Genomic DNA, 20936 nt, shown 5'->3' on the forward strand with positions numbered 1-20936 from the left:
AAAGTTGTGTAGTGCAATAAAAAATCAAGCTGATGTTGAAAGTTTGCAGGAGGATTTAAATAAGCTGGTAAAATGGGCAAAAGAAAATGGATGTCAGTTCAATGTGGAAAAGTGTAAAGTCATGCATTTTGGGATTAAAAGATTACCAGCTGTGTACTACATCGATGGAAAGGTACTCCAAGAGATTGATGAGGCTAGGAACTTAGGGGTATTGGTAGATAGGGAGATGAAGTTCAGAGGACACATTGCTAAGGTGTCCAAGATTGCACATAGGATTACTTGGTTGTTGAGGAACACACTGACATCCAGAGATAAAGAGGTTATTATTCCCCTTTATAAAGCATTGATACTTCCACATTTGGATTACTGTGCTCAGGTCTGGTCACCTGGATTCCTTGGAGATGAGGAGGCTGTGGAGAGGGTTCAGAGAAGAGTGACCAAGTTGGTGAGTGATATAAAAAATGCTCCCTACATTGATAGATTGAGAGCTTATGGATTGCAGAGATTGGTTGATAGGCGAAGAAGAGGGGATATGATAGAAACATTCAAATTACTAAAAGGTTTTTATAGGATTGATGCAGGGGAAATGTTTCAGCTGTGTGATAGTGATGGAAGAACAAGAGGTCATCTCTGGAAATTAAAGAAGAGTGTGGTTAACAAAGGTGTCAGAACAAGGTTTTTTGCCTGGAGGGTGGTGAATGAGTGGAATTCATTGCCTGACTTAGTTGTGAGCTCTTCGTCTGTAAATGAATTCAAGAAGAGATATGACAGATATTGTTTTGCTAGTTTGGGTCTCCCGCGATGAGTCTACTGACTCAATGGAGATACCCGTAATAATAATAATAATATATTTCGGCAATGTCACATTGCCATCTTCGGGAACATAAAGATATGGTATGTGCACTCAGGAACTAACACAAAGCAAATGAGGAAGAAAGCAAGAAACTAATATTGTTCCTAAAGTTCTAATGGTGCCCTCTTGCAGGCTAATTTGGTAGTCTTGGCAGTTGGGCTGAAGTTCTCATAATGAAAGTCTCCCAAATTTGGGGCAGTTTCATGCACCCAAATTTGTTGAGGTTAGGAACGTTTTTTAGAGCTGCTGAAGATTCTTTGAATAATCTTTCGTATTTAAACTTGCTGCGATGGATTATTTTTGTTTTATTCCAACGAATTTTATGGTGGGAATCTAAGGCATGGTCTGCCAGCCCAGAGCGGCTGTACTGGTGAAACCGGATGTAGTCTTGGTGTTCTGAAATCCTGATATTTGTTGTTCTGCCTGTTTGGCCAAAGTAGGACAATTTTCAGCTGCAAGGGACCTGGTATACACCAGGTAGGTCTAGGGGAAGTGGTTGGTCTTTGGTAGAACGGATAAGGGATGCCAACTTTTTATATGGTCTGTAACAGGAAGTAAGGTCATATTTTTTGAGGATATTGGTTATTTTTTCAGAGGTGCCCTGGATGTAGGGGATGGTGATAGACTTGGTGTAATCTTTATTGTGGAGGGGGGGGAGAGTGGTTGTGGTTTACAGGTTTTAGTATTTTTTGGATTTTTCTGGGGTTATAGCCATTGGCTAAGAAAGTGTTGAGGATGTGGTTTAGTTCAATAGTCAGGGCCTTATCATCTGAGCAGATTAATTTTGCCCTATTATATACTGTTTTTATCACCCCATATTGTTGTGAGGGGGGGGGATTGCTGGTGAATGTATCTGCCAGTGTGGGTGGGTTTTCTGTAAACAGAGAAAACCAAAGATCCATCAAGCTGGCGGGTGATTAAAGTGTCTAGGAAGGGGATGGTGTTGTTTTCCTCTTTTTCTAAGGTGAACTGGACTCTGGGATGTTGGTTGTTTAAGTGTGTTAGGAAGGAGTGGAGTGTGTCTGAGCCATGTGGCCAAATAGCAAACACATCATCCACATAACGAAGCCAAATAGTGGGTTTTTGTGGGGCGGAGTTTAAGGCTTTCTCTTCAAATGTCTCCATAAAGAAATTGGCCAAAGGTGGGGAAAGTGGTGAACCCATGGCTGTCCCCTCTATCTGTTTGTAGAACTTTCCTTGCCAAACGAAATAGCCTGAGTTCATTGTGAACTGAAATAGGGCTGAGATATCGGGAGGAAACTTGGCTTGGATGAGCTCAAGGGTTTCTTTGAGTGGGACATTAGTGAATAGGGAGGAGACGTCAAAACTGACCATTATGTCAGTGTGTTGGAGTGTGAGGTTTTCTATACTGGCTTTAAAGTTCCTAACCTCAACAAATTTGGGTGCATGAAACTGCCCCAAATTTGGGAGACTTTCATTATGAGAACTTCAGCCCAACTGCCAAGACTACCAAATTAGCCCGCAAGAGGGCACCATTAGGACTTTAGGAACAATATTAGTGTCTTGCTTTCTTCCTCATTTGCTTTGTGTTAGTTCCTGAGTGCACATACCATATCTTTATGTTCCCGAAGATGGCAATGTGACATTGCCGAAATATAGAAGTTATTCATTAAAGTTACCTTTAATTAATATACTTTATATGTGTTGTTAATTCTGTAAACTAATTACCAGTTAATAAGGCCAGTGTTTAGCGGGGTCCGTTTTTGGTTACAATCTTCGATCCATGTAAAAGTACCCTGTTAAAAAGAAGTCTCTCTAATTCATCATTATAATACTTTGATTTCAAATGATGAACTTGAAGCAGTCTTACCTTTCTCTTTGTATTCAGCAGTTGATTCATCCATTTTTGTGTTCTTGTCCTATCTCTGCTCTGGACTCACCTTGTTCATTTTTCTTTATTATTTCAAATTTTTCTTCCAATGAGATTACTTTTTGAATCATTTTCACACTTCTATTTTTTGCTCACTAATTCTTTTACTCATGATTAGAGGTTAGGAAAATAATTTAAAATAAAAAAGTAAGGAAAACAATTACACGTGATATGATCAGCAAAATGCTATGTAAGGCGACATAAATTTTGGCAGTAAATTTGGAACATAGTGTAGTATGCCATTAAAAAATAACTTTGTAAAATGTTTTGAATCGGTAACTAAATTATTTCATCCTGGTGAGTAATTTTTTAAATAGTTAACCATAAAAAATGTACAGATCGAAAATTTTTAAAATCTGTAACATTTATTTTTAAGATGTATATAGGCACACTGATCGAATTTGGATGTCAAAAAAAAATGATGCACTAATCGGGGCGCATTAATCGAGGGATTGCTGTAAATACAAAAAAAAAAAAGACTGCACTTTAATTTTTATTTATATCAATCCTACACACACACAAGATGGTGTAGAACCTACCCACAGCATATTAGTGTTGTGTGCAGGCTAGACATTAAGAATATCGAGTAGTCTCCCTTCTGATGATGGAAACCAGCATGTGATCACAAGAAGTTAAGTTTTGTTAACTTTTAAATAATAATTATATAAAATAAAGACTTATTGTTACATAGACCATATATTTATAACGTACTTGTGTTCTTACAAATTGCCTACCGGTTTCGCTAGTAACTGACTAGTTTTCTCAAGGTTTGCATAGTACAAAAAAAAGGTAAATGCAAAAAAGGTTTAAAAACTACAAAGATCTGTTAGTATCTGTTAGGTAGCTAGGGTGACACGTTCGCGTGACATAACTACTCAGCAGAGTAGTTATGTCACGCGAACAGAGCAGAAATTTCTACAGCAGAGTAGAAATTTGTTGATGATGTATCTAGGATAACCATTTTGTGATAGAGTTGTAGCTATTTGAGACAGTTCTGTTTGAACTTCTTCCTCATCAGAGATAAATTTTCTAGCTCGATTTCTTAGCATGTGGATGATGCTGTGTTTCTGTGACCTATGATGGTTTAGAAGAGTAACATAGATATCTTCCAGTGTCCGTTGGTTTTTGTAAATCGACAGTTTGATACTGTTTCCTTGTCTTTTTACTAGTAAGTCCAAGAAGTGTAGCTGTTCGTTATTTTCTACTTCTAGAGTAAATTTTATTTTATTGTGGAGTGCATTGATTCTGTTAACAAACATATGTAGGCTTTCTAAGTTGTCTTTCCAAATGATGAAGATGTCATCCACATATCTCCACCATATAGAAGGTTTAGGAGTAATGCTGGTGAATATTTCATCTTCAAATTTCTCCATGAAAAGGTCTGCACATGGTGGCGATAGAGGGCTGCCCATGGCTAGGCCTTCTAATTGTTTGTATATCTTGTTGTTAACTTTGAAAAAATTTGATTGTAGGCAATGCTTGAACATCTTTGTGATATCTGCAGGAAAGAGATCTTTGATAATGTTACAAAAAAAACCAATGGACACTGGAAGATATCTACATTACTTTTCTAACCATCATAGGTCACAGAAACACAGCATCATCCACATGCTAAGAAATCGAGCTAGAAAATTTATCTCTGACGAGGAAGAAGTTCAAAAACAGAACTGTCTCAAATAGCTACAACTCTATCACAAAATGGTTATCCTAGATGCATCATCAACAAATTTCTATACAAAGATAACCAACAAGAAAGAACAGTCGCCCAGCAAATTTCAACAGCAGTCATCCCCTTTATAGGTTCAACTTCCACAAAAATTGCAAGATTGCTAAAGACACATAACATCAGGGTTGTATTTAAACCAACAAATAGCATAAGACAGGTCCTAAAGACAGTGTGCCATTTTATAAATATCCAGGTGTGTATAATATTCCATGCACGTGCTGTCTTTCCTACATTGGGCAGACTTCGCCTGGAAATAAGACAGAAAGAACATGTAGGCGATGTTAATCACAACAGAACGATCACCTCAGGATTGGCACATCACTTTTCAACTTCGAACCACACTATAGACTGGAATAACAGCTCCATGCCCTACATAGACGAGGATTACAGACATCGAGTATTTAAAGAAGCGGCAGTTGTACTACGTACGGGAAGTAATCTAAACAGAAATCAAGGGGCCATTCTGAACGATACCTGGAAAAATCTAATTAACTCCCTCAGTTCAACAGAGCTACAGTACGCGAATAATCATATTACGCATGTGCATGTAATGCGTGTTCATGATGCTGAGTAGTTATGTCACGCGAACGTGTCATCCTAGCTACCTAACAGATACTAACGGTTCTTTGTAGTTTTTAAACCTTTTTTTGCATTTACCTTTTTTTGTGCTATGCAAGCCTTGAGAAAACTAGTCAGTTACTAGCGAAACCAGTAGGCAATTTGTAAGAACACAAGTACGTTAGAAATATATGGTCTATGTAACAATAAGTCTTTATTTTGTAACACTTTATGACCAAAAACATGTACAATTTAAATAATTATATAAATCAAGCAAATATTAGATCCAACATTATTTCATTATTACATAATAAAAATAATAATAATAAATAATAATTTTATGTAAATATGATTTTTTTTAATATGAACCACATAAGAGGTCACAAAACCCATTCTTTCTAACTGCATACTATGTGTAAGCATATGATTAGGGAGAAAGAAGGAATTTGTAATATGTTTCTTGAAAAGATGGAAGTTGTATTCAGTGGGGAAAGTGATATATGAATGGCTGTTCCAAAGAACAGATGTAGATGGAGTGATGAGTTCGGAGCTGAACATTGTATAGATGTCGACAAGAGGCTGTCTGTGTCTTGGCCACTTCAGTAAAACAGAACCTAAAAATACCTATAGAAAAGACATAATGCAGGAACAGAGCATCTATGAGAAAGCAATCAGAGTCAGTGAGAGGAGGCTCATTTATTAGATGTGTTGCCCTCTTCTGGATATAATCAACATTCTAAGGGAAGTTTTAAGTGCACATCAGCAGAGAGAGAGAGAATGAATAACAGCACAGAAGACTATACTAAGGTCAAGTGGATTTAAGATTTATAATGTGTTAGGAGTTGTGCAAGAAAGTAGTTTTGAATGAAAAATGTGGATGTGATATACTTGTGCCATGACAAACTAGATATGAAAATCAACCCAAGAAGAGAGACAACTGCTCTTGACTAGTGATCAGAGTATGACTGAAAATAAAGGAGAGTGGAACAAGATCTTTCTTACAAGAAATAAGAAATGATAGAATCATATTTTGATAGCATTGAAAGTCATTAAGTTATCTTCACCGTCCTTGTTAGTGGAGAGAATATAAATTTTTAGGGCACTAGTTAGAGATCTTGAAGCTTGAATCATTTAAGAACTACAAGGTTTTTTAAAGGAAGAAGAATGGAGTGTACTCTCATCAGTAATACTGTGGATAGGATTTTAGGTCAGTAAGAGCAGGTTATTGAGCAATAGGAGAAAGCGTGTGGGAGAAAGCATCGCTCCATGTAATATCCTGCTATCAGAGAAATCTGATGACAGGAAACCATCCAACCATGACAAATTTCTACCTGAATGATACACTTTACCAAAATGATCACTCAGCAACTCAACTATTTCTTTGGTCTACGTTACCTTTCTACCATCAACATTGATTATATCATCCTTCCATGGTCATTTTTTCCTCTTACTTGCTATATAAAAAAAAACTCATTTTGATTTACTTTGGCCTCGTTAGCTAATTTTCTGTCATAATCTGATTTGGACTTTCTTACCATACTAGTCACTCTTCTTGCTTGCACTTTGTACTGCTCATCAGTGGGCTGATCACCTTTTTCTTTATATTCTCTCCACAATGTTTTCTTTTTTTTGCAGCTCTTTCATTATATCCCTATTCATCCACTTAATCCCCATTTGGTTAATCTTCCTGACTGAGTATGCAGTATGATACTGCTTCTCTTAAACAATCCCTGACCACTTCCTATGCACTACTGTCATTCTTTCATGTAGCTTCTCAAGCCATGGCACTGCTTCAAGATGATTAAGAAGTTTGTCATAATTACCAGCTTTATAGTTCAACATAAACCTTTTCTTGAATCCATCCAGAGAATTCCACATGTTGTTCAGCAACTTCCCAGAACAAGACTGCATGGTCACTCTCCCCCAATTAGAGGGTGTCTACCTTGGGTATGGATGTATCATCTGATGCTATAACTAGATTTAGCACTCTCAAACTCTTGGTCCCCTCTGTGGGTTGCTGTTTCAAGTAATTATCTTTGAGCACCTGTATAAATTCCACTTCCATCTTGCCATGCCACCTGTCCTCTGTCCAGTGTATGTCCCCATAATAATTGCTTGGTTTGCACTCATTGTGCTAATCTGCTGACAAAGCATCTACATCTTCTTATGGGCTCCTGGTAGCTACAGCAGCAACTAACAATATATTCTGCCTATTGGCCTCTATCTTACATCTACTAGTATAAGTTGGTTTTCTTAGAAATTTAGAGATATTCCACAATTTTTTTACTGATTAAAATATCCAGGAATCAAAGTTTGTTGTATATTTCTATTTCAATGGCAAATTTTTGAATGCAGATTTAGAAACCACATGAAGGTGTTAAGCCAAATAACTAGGAGACGCCCAAGGACTTCTGACCTAATGTTCAATCCCCACCTTCACACGGTTCCTGTTAATAGGTACTTACCAAAGGATGAGCTGACCAAATTGTACTTTCTACTGGCTTAAACACAAATAATATGATAGTGCAACATGAGATTTCATGCCAGCTAGGGTGTCCCCCAGTTAAACAAGGTCCAGTTATTTTCACCAGAATAAGCAGAAGAACAGAAGATAGCAACCATCAGTATCAATGGAAAGAAAATCAAGCTTGCAGAAGAACCAGAGAGATATCACATGGACATAATTCGCATCGCTAAAACAAAGAAGACAAAAAACAGGTGGGATCTTAATAAATAATAAATTTAGGATGTTATATTTGGGCAATAATGATCAAGGAAAGGAAGGAGTAGCGATAGCATTCAACACGAAGATAAACTTCCTGATTGGGAGGCACTTTCAAGTAGAGTTATAGGCAAACTTAAAAATGAGGTAATGGACAATGAAACTTATTTGTGCCTATGGTCCCACAGAAGGTTCTCTAAGGAAGAAGAAAGCATTTTGAGTTACTACAGCAAGCAGCTGTATAAAGAAAATGGAGAAAGTGGTACTGCGGTACTTGTTGGAGATATAAACAGCACAGTAGGAAGTAAATTCCACCAGGCATATAGAAATGTTTTGAGAAAAGGGCAAGGCTAATAATAATGGTAAGTATCTGCTGGATTACTGCTCAGGATATGGACTACTCATTAGTAACACCATGTTCCAACATAAAGATGTTGCACAAATTCACGTAGAGAAAAGACAAAAGAAATAAGAAAATCCCCATTGATTATGTCATTGTTGTTAGTGATATCTTTGTGCTAGTTCAGGATACAAGCGTGAACAGAGGATCTGAAATTGGAAGTGACCATTATTTAGATTTAAGTAGGAAAAAACTGAAAATTACACTGAAAAGAATGAAAGTTGAGCAGCTTTAACAAGTAAACTGTAGACTTGACTATACAAACATTATGGAAGAAAATCTGAAGCAGTTTGAAAAGAACTAAACCATGGAGTCTTAGTGGCAAACTACAGAATGCATTGATTTAGTTAGGGAAGCATGTAGTGGAGTTGTCTGCATGGATAGAAAAATAAGAACATCATGGTAGACACAAGAAGGTAAAGAAGCAGTCCAGGAAAAGAAAGCATACTGAAAGTTCTAGAAAATAAGTTGGCAGATACCCTAAAATAATACAGAGAAATGTATGAGAATGATGTTATGTGTGAGAGTACTGAAACAAAAGTCATGGAAGACTTCAACAAGAATATAGAAGGTAAATATCAGGAGGATTGCAAAATGTTCTGGAGACTATTTGAAAAATTTTAGAAATGGACGAAAGAGTACTGTAAAAGGAATCAAAGATGATAAAAATGATAAAAAAAAAAAAAAACTGAAGTAAGGACATCCCAGATACCTGGAATAATTACTTTAAAAGACTGTTAAATGAAACAAGAAGAGACAGAACTGTAGTATAATAAATTTAGTTTAATCCTTTATCCAAATGTGAGCAAACAAAGTTTGTTTGCTCACACTTGGATAAAGGATTAAACTAAATTTATTATAGTCTAACCAAGTGAAAAATAAACTTTCAACATCTTTCTCTAAATCCAGAATAATTTAATAAAAAGGTGGCATACTGTTTGGCAACTCCTATAGGTAGAGATGACCTTGCTAATACTTCTGCCTGATATCTCCACTTGGGCCTGGCTCCCACTGAAGAGACCTCAATAAAGGTTGAAACTAGTCTGGATAGTGGCCCTTCCCTTAATGCATAACATTATACATATCTGCAAGGAGATGTGTTTTGCATTATGGGAGATACCGAGATAGGAGTGATGTTAGCTTGCTCCACCATTGCAACGAGTTTCCCAGTGTTGTACCACCTTACCCCAGTTCTGAAGATACTCTCAGGCACAAACTTTGTTTGCTCACACTTGGATAAAGGATTAAACTAAATTTATTATAGAACTGTAGTAGTCAAAATTTTTCAAGAGAAATGCAAGAGAAGTACATATCAATACTTGAGGCAGAAAAAGCCATCAAAAACTTGATATGTGGAAGGACAGCTGGAATAGATGATATTTGACCAGAAATGCTCAAATAAAAGTTTTCAGTAGCTATACTGCCAAATTCAGAGGGTCCGGTCAGAAGGTCAAATTCCAGATGATTGGAGTTATAGTTCCCATCTATAAAAAAAAAAAAAAAAGGAATAAAGCTGAATATGAGAATTACAGAGGAATTTCTATAGTCTTCCAGGTAAGATTTATGCAAGCATACTTGAAAAGAGGCTAAGAAAAACTGGAAGAGAAACTGGTTGAAGAACCAGCTGGATTCAGACAAAGCAGAGGCTGTCAGGATCAGATTTTTTATGACAAAGAGTTGAGAAATCATGGGAATATGACAAGGATCTGTAACCTAAGTTTTTGTAGATATGGAAAAGGCATATGATTATACATGTCAATACATAGTCTATATTCAAGTTGTAAGTCAGCAGTTAGAATAGAAGAAAATACAGGAAGATGGTTTCATGTAAATCAGGTGTAAGAAAAGGATGCACGTTATCTCCACTCTTATTATCTATATGGATCACACTGTGAACAAAAGAGGTATTTAAACCTGATATCCGAATTGGAGATATCAAATTTAGCTCTTTGTTTTATGCAGATGATATTGTACTCCTAAACACATCCAGTGCAAGTCTCCATGATTCTCTAACTAAAACTGAATAATAGCTGTAACAAATTTGACATGAAAATTAGCAATAAAAAGACCAAATTTATGAATAGGCAGGAAATATAGAAAACTTCAGCTGTTCTGAATGGAGAGCCTATAGAACAATTTAGGTACAGTTTTTAATGAAGATGGCAAGTTAAATCTGGAAATAGACAACACAATGAGCAAAGCTAGTATGGTGGGAAGCCAGCTGAATAAATTTATATGAAACAAGAAAGAAATTAGTCAAAACACTAATATACGAGACAGTGTTCAAACCAGTTTTAAGTTATAGGTCTGAGAGATGGGTTACAAATAAAGCACTTGATCAAAGATTAGAGACTAGAGATATGAGAGTTCTTAGAAAAATTAGGGGTCCTGAACAGATGACATCAATGGCAGAATCATATTAAAAATGAATACATTAAGATGGAACTTGACATTGTTTGCATTTAAAAATGTATGAACAGAGCTAATCTAAGGTAGTCTGTCACTTAAATAGAATTTTCCATTCTATTTAAAACAGGTGTTTGATGACAAGAGGATAGGAAAAAGTCCTGGAGGAAGACCAAGATCTACTAGGTGGATTGATTCACTCAAAAGTGCCCTAGAACAAAATGTTAGATCAATCATATTGGAGTACTGAAGTAATAAACTAATTTGAAGGAAAATTGTTGAAAGGAGATTATTAATAATGTAAACTTAATCATGTGTAGCCTGAACACCCTTTGAGGATACATATCAAGAAACTAATGATGATGAAACTGTTAAGGTCATCCAAATAATGAACATATTGTCCATGTACTACCACATGAATAGATTCAAAGTGGACTGCAAAATGCCTCTTCAAAATTCTTTCTTTTAGGGTTACACGGTGATCAGCACTCATATTTGTAGATTTAGGGACTCAAAAACACACGTGTTCAACACGTGTGTTTTTGAGTCCCTAAATCTACAAATATGAGTGCCTCTTCAAAACTTTTCCATATAAAAGTTTGTAAGCAGAGGAGATAATGGAGAATCCATAGTCAACCATATTTTTGCATGTGGAGGACTTGTCTTTTCATTTGAAAGAATATGGAAATAGTTCTAGGTGGGAGATTGAATGAAATGTCAGAATAATTCACCTGGATTGTCATATCCCCACATGTCCCGAGGGCAAAGAGGTCTGACATACGTCAGTTTACAGGCCGAAGTTAACCTTGTGAGAATGGCCAGCAGCATTGAACAATTGTGCTCCTTCCAACTACTAACCATGCTCAGACTTGCTTAACTTTTTGCATGAGCCATTAGTAGCAGAGACTACCAATCGACCAACCTTTGCTGGCAATTTACCTGGATTACGGATTTTTGAATTAATTTTTCCAACAAAACGTGAGGATTTTTTTTTATAAAGGAATAAGAATGTCCAAGGCTGCTCTTCAGAAGCATTCTGAGAGAAAGTGAGTGAGTGGGCTGAGGCCATTCATTACTAAGTATAGAGATGTACCAGCTTTGTGAATTTTTGGATATCCACATAATCTAGGAATAATAGTATGATCAGATTTAGTTGTTTTTTTCCCCTGAAAAAAAAAATGTGTGGGCATATATAAGATCATTAATCTTGGTATGCGAAGCCCAGTTGGTATCACTATTTCCAAATATGTAGAAGAGATAGATAAAAGAATACAGATTTTGGCAAATACTGATCAGTTGTGTCCATTATGATTGAAGAATTTTCTTTGCTGCTTTAAGGATACTTATGTTGTTATGATGTTTCTGAAGTGCTTCCTGTTCTAAAGCAGTTATAAAAAGTACAAGCATATTAAAATTTTAGTTTGCACAGAAATCAAAATAAAACCTAAATAATATATATATATAAATTAATAAATTATTGAACATGAAAATGTGTCAATGATTCACAAAACATATTAGCATTAATATTTCACATGCAAAACATACTTGTTGTAACTGAATCCTTGTTTTCTCAAATTCTTTTAATTTTGTTTTGTCTTCGGAACGTTTAATCTGTAATGTTAATAATTTCTCTTTCAAATCCTTTATTTCGCCTTTTGATGCCTCAATTTCTTGATCTTTCTGGAGGAGAGCCACTTTATCTTCTAGTGCAGCTGCTGCTGTTCCCACTGAAGAAATCGACATAGTTACTGGTTTTGTCAGAAGAACCTATATTAACAATAAAAATATTTTAAATAAGATTTTATTTTAATTTTAAGGATATTCACATATTACCTTAAAAAGTGCTTTAGCATTCTGCTTGCACATATTATTAGAGATGTTTAATATTTTCTAATATGTCTACTTATACTAAAATTTCTAAGATATTTGATGATGAATCACTGAATCCTTCATGTAATAATCCTGTTTTTTTTTTTTTTTTTTTAAGCAAGTAATGACCATAAAACATGGATATAGTCATTTTCTGTTGTATGTTGGACAGAAATCACAGCACAAAAGGACACCTAGTCTTTATAATGTAGCTTCTAATAAAGCTGGGTATAATTTTCATTTTTTTAAACTTGTCACAATGAGTTGATTAGACTGTTTCTTATTAGATTTGTTATTTGACTTTATTTCCATTAGACTAATTCTTATTCCAATTATGTTGACTTGAAACTATGAGAAATACAGCCACTGGGACATAAAATCAGAATATCCCAATTTATACATACAAAGAAAATAAGCAACCCTAATATTAAAAACTTTTTGGAAATACTTTTATTAAACATGCACTTAAATCAGAAAAGTTTCGCTGGCTATGTTATAGTTTATAGCGATGTTTTTCCCACCGGTTCAGGACACAAAGTATACAGAGGATTTGAAGCAGGAAGTGATCGCTATTTAGTTTTGAGAAGGATAGAATTAAATTTCATATTGAAAAGAAGTGTGCGTAAGAAATCTTTAAAACAAATCAAAGTTGAATAGCTTTCAGATGTGAACTGTAGACTCAAATACACAAACATCATTCAAGAAAAAATTGAGAACAAAAGCCAAAATCTGGAGACTCAATGGCAAATCCTGAATAAAATATTGCTTGATTCAGCCAGAGAGGTATGTGGTGAGGTTGTCTGTAATGATAGAAAAATCAGCACTCCATGGTAGACTCAGGTAGTTAAAGAGGCAGTCAAGGAAAAGAAGAAAGCATATTGAAAGTTCCTGGCAAGTGAGTCAGCTGGTCCTCTCAAGTAGTGACAGCACAGTGGTAGAAAACATTCAAGAAGCATGCAATCAGGAATACATATCAATACTTGAAGCAGAAAAAGTCATCAAAACCTGAAATGTGGAATGGCAGCTAAAATAACTGATATTCGACCAAAAATGCTCAAGTATGGAGGCATGACAGTCTTAGAGTGGGTGCACTGCATAGTTCAGAAGGCCTGGTCAGAAGGACGAATTTCAGATGATTGGAGTAGTTCTCATAGTAGCCATATATAAAAAGGGAAATAAAACTGAATGCTAAAATTACAGAGTTATTTCCCTCCTGTGTGTTACTGGTAAGATTTATTCAAGTTGGAAGTTTTTTCTACTTCGTAAGACTATAAATTATATATTTAGTTTAATCCTTTATCCAAGTGTAAGCAAACAAAATTGGTGCCTGAAGTATGTTCAGGACTGCAGCAACTCGTGGCAAAGGTGGACCAAGTTCTCATCACTTTCCTTAGTATCGCATAATGCAAAGTACATCTCCTTGCGGACATGTATAATGCAATGCATTATGGAAAGGGTCACTACCCAGACCAGTTTCCACCTTTATTGAGGTCTCTTCAGTGGGAGCCAGACCCAGAGGCGATACCAAGGTTAAAACAATGTAGAATTTATATTTTCATATGCCAGTTGCCAAAAGGCGTCACACCTTATTATTAAATTACTCTGGATTAGAGAAAGATGTTGGAAGTTTTTTTCCACTTGGTATGACTATAAATTATATATTTAGTTTAATCCTTTATCCAAGTGTAAGCACTGAAAGTTTGCTCCTGAAGTATGTTCAGGACCATGGCAACTCGTGGCAAAGGTGGACCAAGTTCTCATCACTTTCCTTAGAAAAAACTTCCAACACCTTCCTCTAACCCAGAGTAATATAATAATAAGATGTGACACCTTTTGGTGTCAATAAAGGTCGAAACCGGTCAGGATAGTGACCCTTCCCATAATGCATAGCATTATACATGTCCACAAGGAGATGTGCTTTGCATTATGGGATACTAAGGAAAGCGATGAGAACTTGGTCGATCTTTGCCACGAGTTGCCCCAGTCCTGAACATACTTCAGGCACAAACTTTGTTTGCTTACACTTGGATAAAGGATTAAACTAAATATATAATTTTTTTATGCAAGTATAATTGAGAAATGACTAAGAAGGATTGTAGAAGGGAAGCTTGGTGAAGAACAAGCTGGATTCAGGCCAAATAGACATTTTCAGGATCAGATTTTCACTTTAAGACAAATAGCTGAGAAATCATTGGAATTTAACAAAGATCTGTATTTAAGTTTTGTAGATTTGGAAAAGGCACATGACAAGGCGCCAAGAGGAAAGCTATTCAAAATGTTACGGTTACATTATATCAAGCAAACTTACTGTTTATTTGAGTTGTAAGTCAGCAGTTAGAATTAAAGCAGTATGGGAAGATAGTTTGATGTTAAATCAGGTGTATAACAAGGTCCACACTGTTATACATTATCTATATGGACATTATGATCAACCATTATCAGATGTGGTATTACATCTGATATCAAAATTGATGATGTTAATCTTAACTCTTTACTTTATGCAAATGATGTTATACTGTAAATTAAATCCAGTATAAGTCTGCAGGATTCTTGACTAAAATGAATAGCAGCTAGAATAAATTTGGTATGAAAATAAGCAACAAAAAGACAAAGACAATGAAAATAGGCAGAAACATTGAAACATCAAATGTATTCTGATTGGTGAACCTACAAAACAAGTAAAACTTTTCAGCTATTTAGGTGCAATTTTTAGTGAAGATGTCAAATTAAATATGGAAGTACAAAACAAATATAGCCAAGATGGTATGGTAGGAAGTCAACTGAATAAATTTATATGGAATAAGATAGAAATTAGTGTCAAAACACTGAATTAGCTATACACAAGACATGTTCAAACCAGTTTTAAGTTATGGATCTGAGAGCTGTGTTAAAAAAAAAAAAAAAAACATTTGATCAAAGACTGGAGTATTAGAGTTCTGAGAAAGATTATGGTATGAACAGATTTTTTCACCACAAGAGCAGAATTGTGCATTCATCAGAATTGACATACTATACCAGAGATTGCAAAATCTTGAATCCCTCGTATTTGATCTGCTTTGATTTAAAATTTCTCTCAACCAAACCAACTTGCATTTTCATATGCTGTCTATTACTCTCCAAACTGTTAACTGACCTCTTTAACTATCTCCAGCACCACGGCACATTATAAGGAATCATGTTTATAAGTCTAGGCCATAGCAATTCTCATTATCATAAAAAAGCTGCATGGTTGACTTGATGAACACTATTTTTCACATCCATTATTTTTAATCTTGATCATAGTTTCTGCTATATTAGGTGGGATGAAGATTATTTCAGCTGCTTTTTTAAGCTTTATTATATAGTTGAAGAAATAAAAGGCATTTTTCTCCATTCCAAGTGATATTATGATGGTTTTCCTTTGCTACAAAAAACTCAACTTGACTTGTGAGCTTTTATCTATGAGCTTGATATATTTTGTGCTACCTAATTTCCCCAAGAATGATCGTATTAGTTCAACACAACTGATGTCATAGCACAAATCTGGCTTCTTAAGTGGTGGGTATAGTTCCTCATCATATCTATAACATTCACTGTAGTACAGAGTAACTACAACACTGTGATATCGTATTTATTACTTATTCATTTTATATCCCCGCACTTCATTCTTGCATTTTATATTTTCTTTCTTTATTCTTCCATTGTATCTTCTTATTATGTATATTTCAGTTCCCATGTATTACTCAAACAATGCCAGCTTTTCAGTTTGATCAGATCAAGTTCCAAAGAAGGATCACGATACTCACACAACATAGAGGGACCAGGCAGTATTTATTTGCTTTTTTTTTTAAATCCCACAACTGATTATTATTATCTGATACCTATAAGGAGTCAGAGGCTCATCAAGGGAGGTCACACATCACCCATATCAACTATCATACCTTCACTTAAACTCATTCACACTAGATGCATTCAACTATTTCAACAGGTAAATTGTTTCACTCACCCTCTGCTTGATGAGAGAAAAATCTAGATCTTACCAATTTCTTAACTGCATGCAAACTTAACTTCCATCCCCAGCTTCCATATAAAGAAAAAATTTCATCAGACGATATCCAATAACACCCATTCAGAAGTTTATAGACCTCTATCATATCATCCCTCTTTCTCCTGTTTACTAGTGTCTGCAGTTCATATACTCTAAAAATGATTACAATATAATCTTTGTAACTTTTCTTCTTCACACCATTTCTGCTGTTTCTTTATCCCCTCCCAATCCGGGACACCAAATCTGCATGCAGTAGTCCAGGTGGGGTCATCAAGGAGTAATAAAGAGGCGAAATGACTATCTTCAGACATCAATGCTTGTTTCAACATTGCAATTATCCTCTAACGGGATCTGAAACGAAAATCTAAGTTTTTGTTGACTTCCAGTTCCAGAGTAAAATGCATTCTCTGGTATGCAAATAAGGCAACTATGAAAGACCTATAGGTCATCTTCCAAATCTGATCAGACTAAAAATCCACTTCTTACTTGAATGACTTAAGAAATAAGTTTGTCAGTAGAAGAAAGATGCTCCTACAGACTTTCTCTTTGATTGTACACATCATTCATCAAATTCCTGATATGCACTATTTGATCCTCAAATAGTGTACAGGATATTATGACAGAACTACATAAAAAAGGTCACATAATTATGAACTTCATATCGACAATTTTTTTCCAAATTAATTTTATCTTGTCAAGACACCAATACTGTTAGATCTTATATTTCAATCTTCTAAAGCAATTCTTACTGTATCAATCAACCTAGATCTTAATCTTCCCCTGGATCTTTTTTTCCTACCATTCTGGCAAAAAAAACCACTCATTTTGCTAACTTTTCCTCTTTAATTTTGTTAAAGTGACCATACCACCTTAAGTTAGCACTGTTCATACATTCTTAAATGCTAATATTCTTGTTTTTAGTATGATTCTGCCATTGTTTCCTCCCTTAATCTTTCTCGGTATCTCATATCGCAGCCTTTGATAAGTGTTTCATTCTAACAAGAAGAATCCACAAACTGGTTTGAGTACTGTCTTATATACAGCTAGTATAATTTGACTAATTTCTTTCTTATTCCATAGTAATTTATTCCATTGACTTCCTACTAGACCAGCTTTGCTAATTCTGTTGTCTATTTCCATATTTAATTTTCAATTTTCATTAAAAATTGCACCTAAATAGTTGAAAGGTTTTACGTGTTCTATAGGTTCTCCATTGCTAAATCTGGAATGAAAGGCTTAATTTATTTTTGAGCATTTCGTTCAGGATTTAACTGAGTTGCAAAATTTCAAAAGAAAAAATGCTCGTAAATAGGCAAGAATAGTAATTGTAAATATGCTAATAATAATTTTGGTATTTTTCTATGTATTATTTCATAAATGGTCCTATAAACAGCAGACAGGAAACAAAACATTGTTTAGATTATGTTGTATTACAAAAGTCAGAGCAAAGTATAGATAAAATGTAATCGAATTGTAAACATAACCCCAGGCAGTCGGTGTGTAAAGTTGGGACACGTGTGTTATACCCACGTGGGGACGCTATCGAACAGAGAAGGTGCTGTGTGCAGAAAAAGCTTAGGTGACGTCTGCAGGTGATGACGTAATACGGAGAGCAGACGTGGGGAGTATAAAAGGAAGTGGCGGCATGAGCAGAGCTCTCTTTTTCTAGTTTTTTTTTTTTTTTTAAGTTCGGGTGTGGGTCGTATAGTGGGCAAAAATGGTCAGCGGAGATGATATGGTCCAATAGCGGTTCCGTCCAAGCATTTTCTTCAATGCAATGAGATAACCAGCGAACGCCAAAGTTCGCGGAGCTCTAGCTGTATCGCTCCGAGCAAGAGAGGTTTAAGTGAATTGTGACCGTATTCACAGGAAAGTCGAAACGGAGGACAACCGATCTCAAGACAAGCAAGCACCTACCTGAAGAAAGCCTGAAATAGGATCAGATAAGAAAAATCTCTTGAATGTCTAAGCCGGTCGGTAATGTTAAGCTTTTATATCCTTGTATTGTATTCTTAGACCACTGTGAATGAAAGTACTAAATTTCTAATAATCGGACCTGTTGATATATAGTAGGACTTTAGAGATTAATCCTCCATTAAGGAATTGTGTTAGTTCTAGAAGTAAGTTGTTCCAGATATTGTTAATAGCCTAATCTAGAGTGTCGTATTTTAACGGCTAAGAGGAGAGAAAGATAATAATCTATGAAGTTGAATTAAGTGAATGGGAATAAGACTGCTTGTCTCTGCTAATGTCTTTCAACATAATATGCTGATTGTAAATTAAACTTTGTCTGCTTGTGTAGTATTGCATTTTTGGGACCTAGCATTTAGTCTGATTAACATGTTTCATGCCTTAGTGATAATAAACATTCCTGTTTTATTTACCCAAAATATGTCTGATATTTCAAGTCAATGCACCTCTTGCTAAAAAATTAGAACCTGAATAAGTTGAAGTGTGGGAGTTTAGATAAGAACGGGCTATGACTGCAATCTAGTCTGAAATAAGTATAGTAAGGATTTATTTAATTTGTTAGATTTTGAAAACATGATAGTCTGTAAGTTAAATCTCTGACAAGAATTTTTTCTCTTGCATAGGAATTAAGATGGCGCAGCGAAACAAATAAATTTTCTTAATTCTGAAAGAGGTTTTCAATCAAGTAGAATTTGGCTCTGATTTGAAGCATTCTCTTTGTTTGAGTTTTGCACACGTTTCAAAATTTTGAAGGATAGGCCACAGAGGATTATAGAAAAGGCACAGCGGATGAGAATCTAATTCGAGTAGTAACAAGACAAGATTTTGATAGGTAAGAATAATTAAGGAATAGAATAGAGTTGATCAATAAGTAACAACATATACATAGGAAATATAATTAAAATTATACAGAATTTAACACCATTGAGGATGAAGTTGAATGGTTTTTTGCCTATTTTAAGTCTGTCTTTTTATTGCTGGTTTTCATGTTTGATAGTGCAGTTATCCAATTCAATTAAGGAAAATCCTGCAGACTTGTAATGGATTTATTTAGGAGTATAATATCACTTGCAAAAATAATGCTACTTTCTTCATAATGTGGCCCATATAGATGACAAATAACTGAAATTTATGTGCATCATTATTCCCAAGTGATTTAAAATCAAACCATCTCCATGTACCTCCTTGATTTCTAACTGCTGATGTACAACTCAAATATAGACAATATATATAGAGATCAATAAGTAACAACATATACATAGGAAATATAATTAAAATTATACAGAATTTAACACCATTGAGGATGAAGTTGAATGGTTTTTTGCCTATTTTAAGTCTGTCTTTTTATTGCTGGTTTTCATGTTTGATAGTGCAGTTATCCAATTCAATTAAGGAAAATCCTGCAGACTTGTAATGGATTTATTTAGGAGTATAATATCACTTGCAAAAATAATGCTACTTTCTTCATAATGTGGCCCATATAGATGACAAATAACTGAAATTTATGTGCATCATTATTCCCACGTGATTTAAAATCAAACCATCTCCATGTACCTCCTTGATTTCTAACTGCTGATGTACAACTCAAATATAGACAATATATATAGAGAATATCACTAAAAAACACGTACTAACCACAGTGATAACTTTTAATATGTAAATATTTCATCATCATCAGTACAGTAATTCAAACAATACTACGAATAACATACAGTTAGGGTGCATGATTACAATGGAATCTCAATATGCGTGCAGTAACGTGTTATAGAAGTTAATTAAAAATATAATTGAAAAAAATAAAAAATTAACATATATAAAGATTGCGGTTTAAATTTGGTCTGTGTAGTAGGGCTTCAGCACTTTATAAACGTTCATGTTTATATAAGATCTATGTAAAAGTTTCGACTTTTCCCAATGGATCCTATGGTTTGGATTTTCAACTCCGTGTTGAGAGAGACCAGATTTCCGCGGTTTGAAAAGACGAATGTGTTCTTGATGATGAACAGAACTACCTGTCTGTCCAAAGTAAGACAATTTGCAGGAGCATGGGATCTCGTAAATGCCAGGTAACATCAGAGGTGAGAGTTTGTCCTTAGGAGAAGGTAACAAGTTATAGATTTGGTCGATGGGTTTGTAAGTAGTGGCAAAATTGTTATTTCTTCGTAAGGTATGGGAATCCTATGGAATTCTTCTTGTCTAGGTTGATGTGTGGAGAAGTGACCGATGATTTTTTATTTTAAGATTATATCTATTTAGTATGGCTGTATTTTTGATTATTTCTAGTTCTTGGTTTAGAGATTCTTCAGAGAAGCAGAATTTGTGTGCTCTGGAAACTTGTGATTTAATGATGCCAAATTTCTGAGATGGATGATGAGCAGAAGAATTGTGAATGTAGTGACCTAAAAATGTAGGCTTGCGATACAGACGTGCCGATGGAACCGTCTTCTTTTCTTTGAATGTGTAAATCCAGAAAGGAGATACCCTGTGAAGATTCTTTTTAAAAGTTATCACTG

The 20936-nt window shown here is 35.1% G+C and overlaps 1 protein-coding gene across 1 annotated transcript in view; it reads right to left on the bottom strand.

Annotated features, from left to right (window-relative positions):
• The window catches only part of LOC150092464 (dynactin subunit 1-like), a 334669-nt gene that overhangs the window by 217727 nt on the left and 96006 nt on the right, over positions 1 to 20936 (bottom strand). The window contains exon 6 of the mRNA XM_090414876.1: positions 12102 to 12323. Coding sequence (XP_090271002.1) covers positions 12102 to 12323 — 222 coding nt within the window. The remainder of the gene's footprint in view (positions 1 to 12101; positions 12324 to 20936) is intronic.

This window comes from Typopeltis vanoorti, chromosome 26 (assembly GCF_054136105.1).
Source record: "Typopeltis vanoorti isolate ZY-2024b chromosome 26, IOZ_Tvanoo_1.0, whole genome shotgun sequence".
NCBI lineage: Eukaryota > Metazoa > Arthropoda > Arachnida > Uropygi > Thelyphonidae > Typopeltis > Typopeltis vanoorti.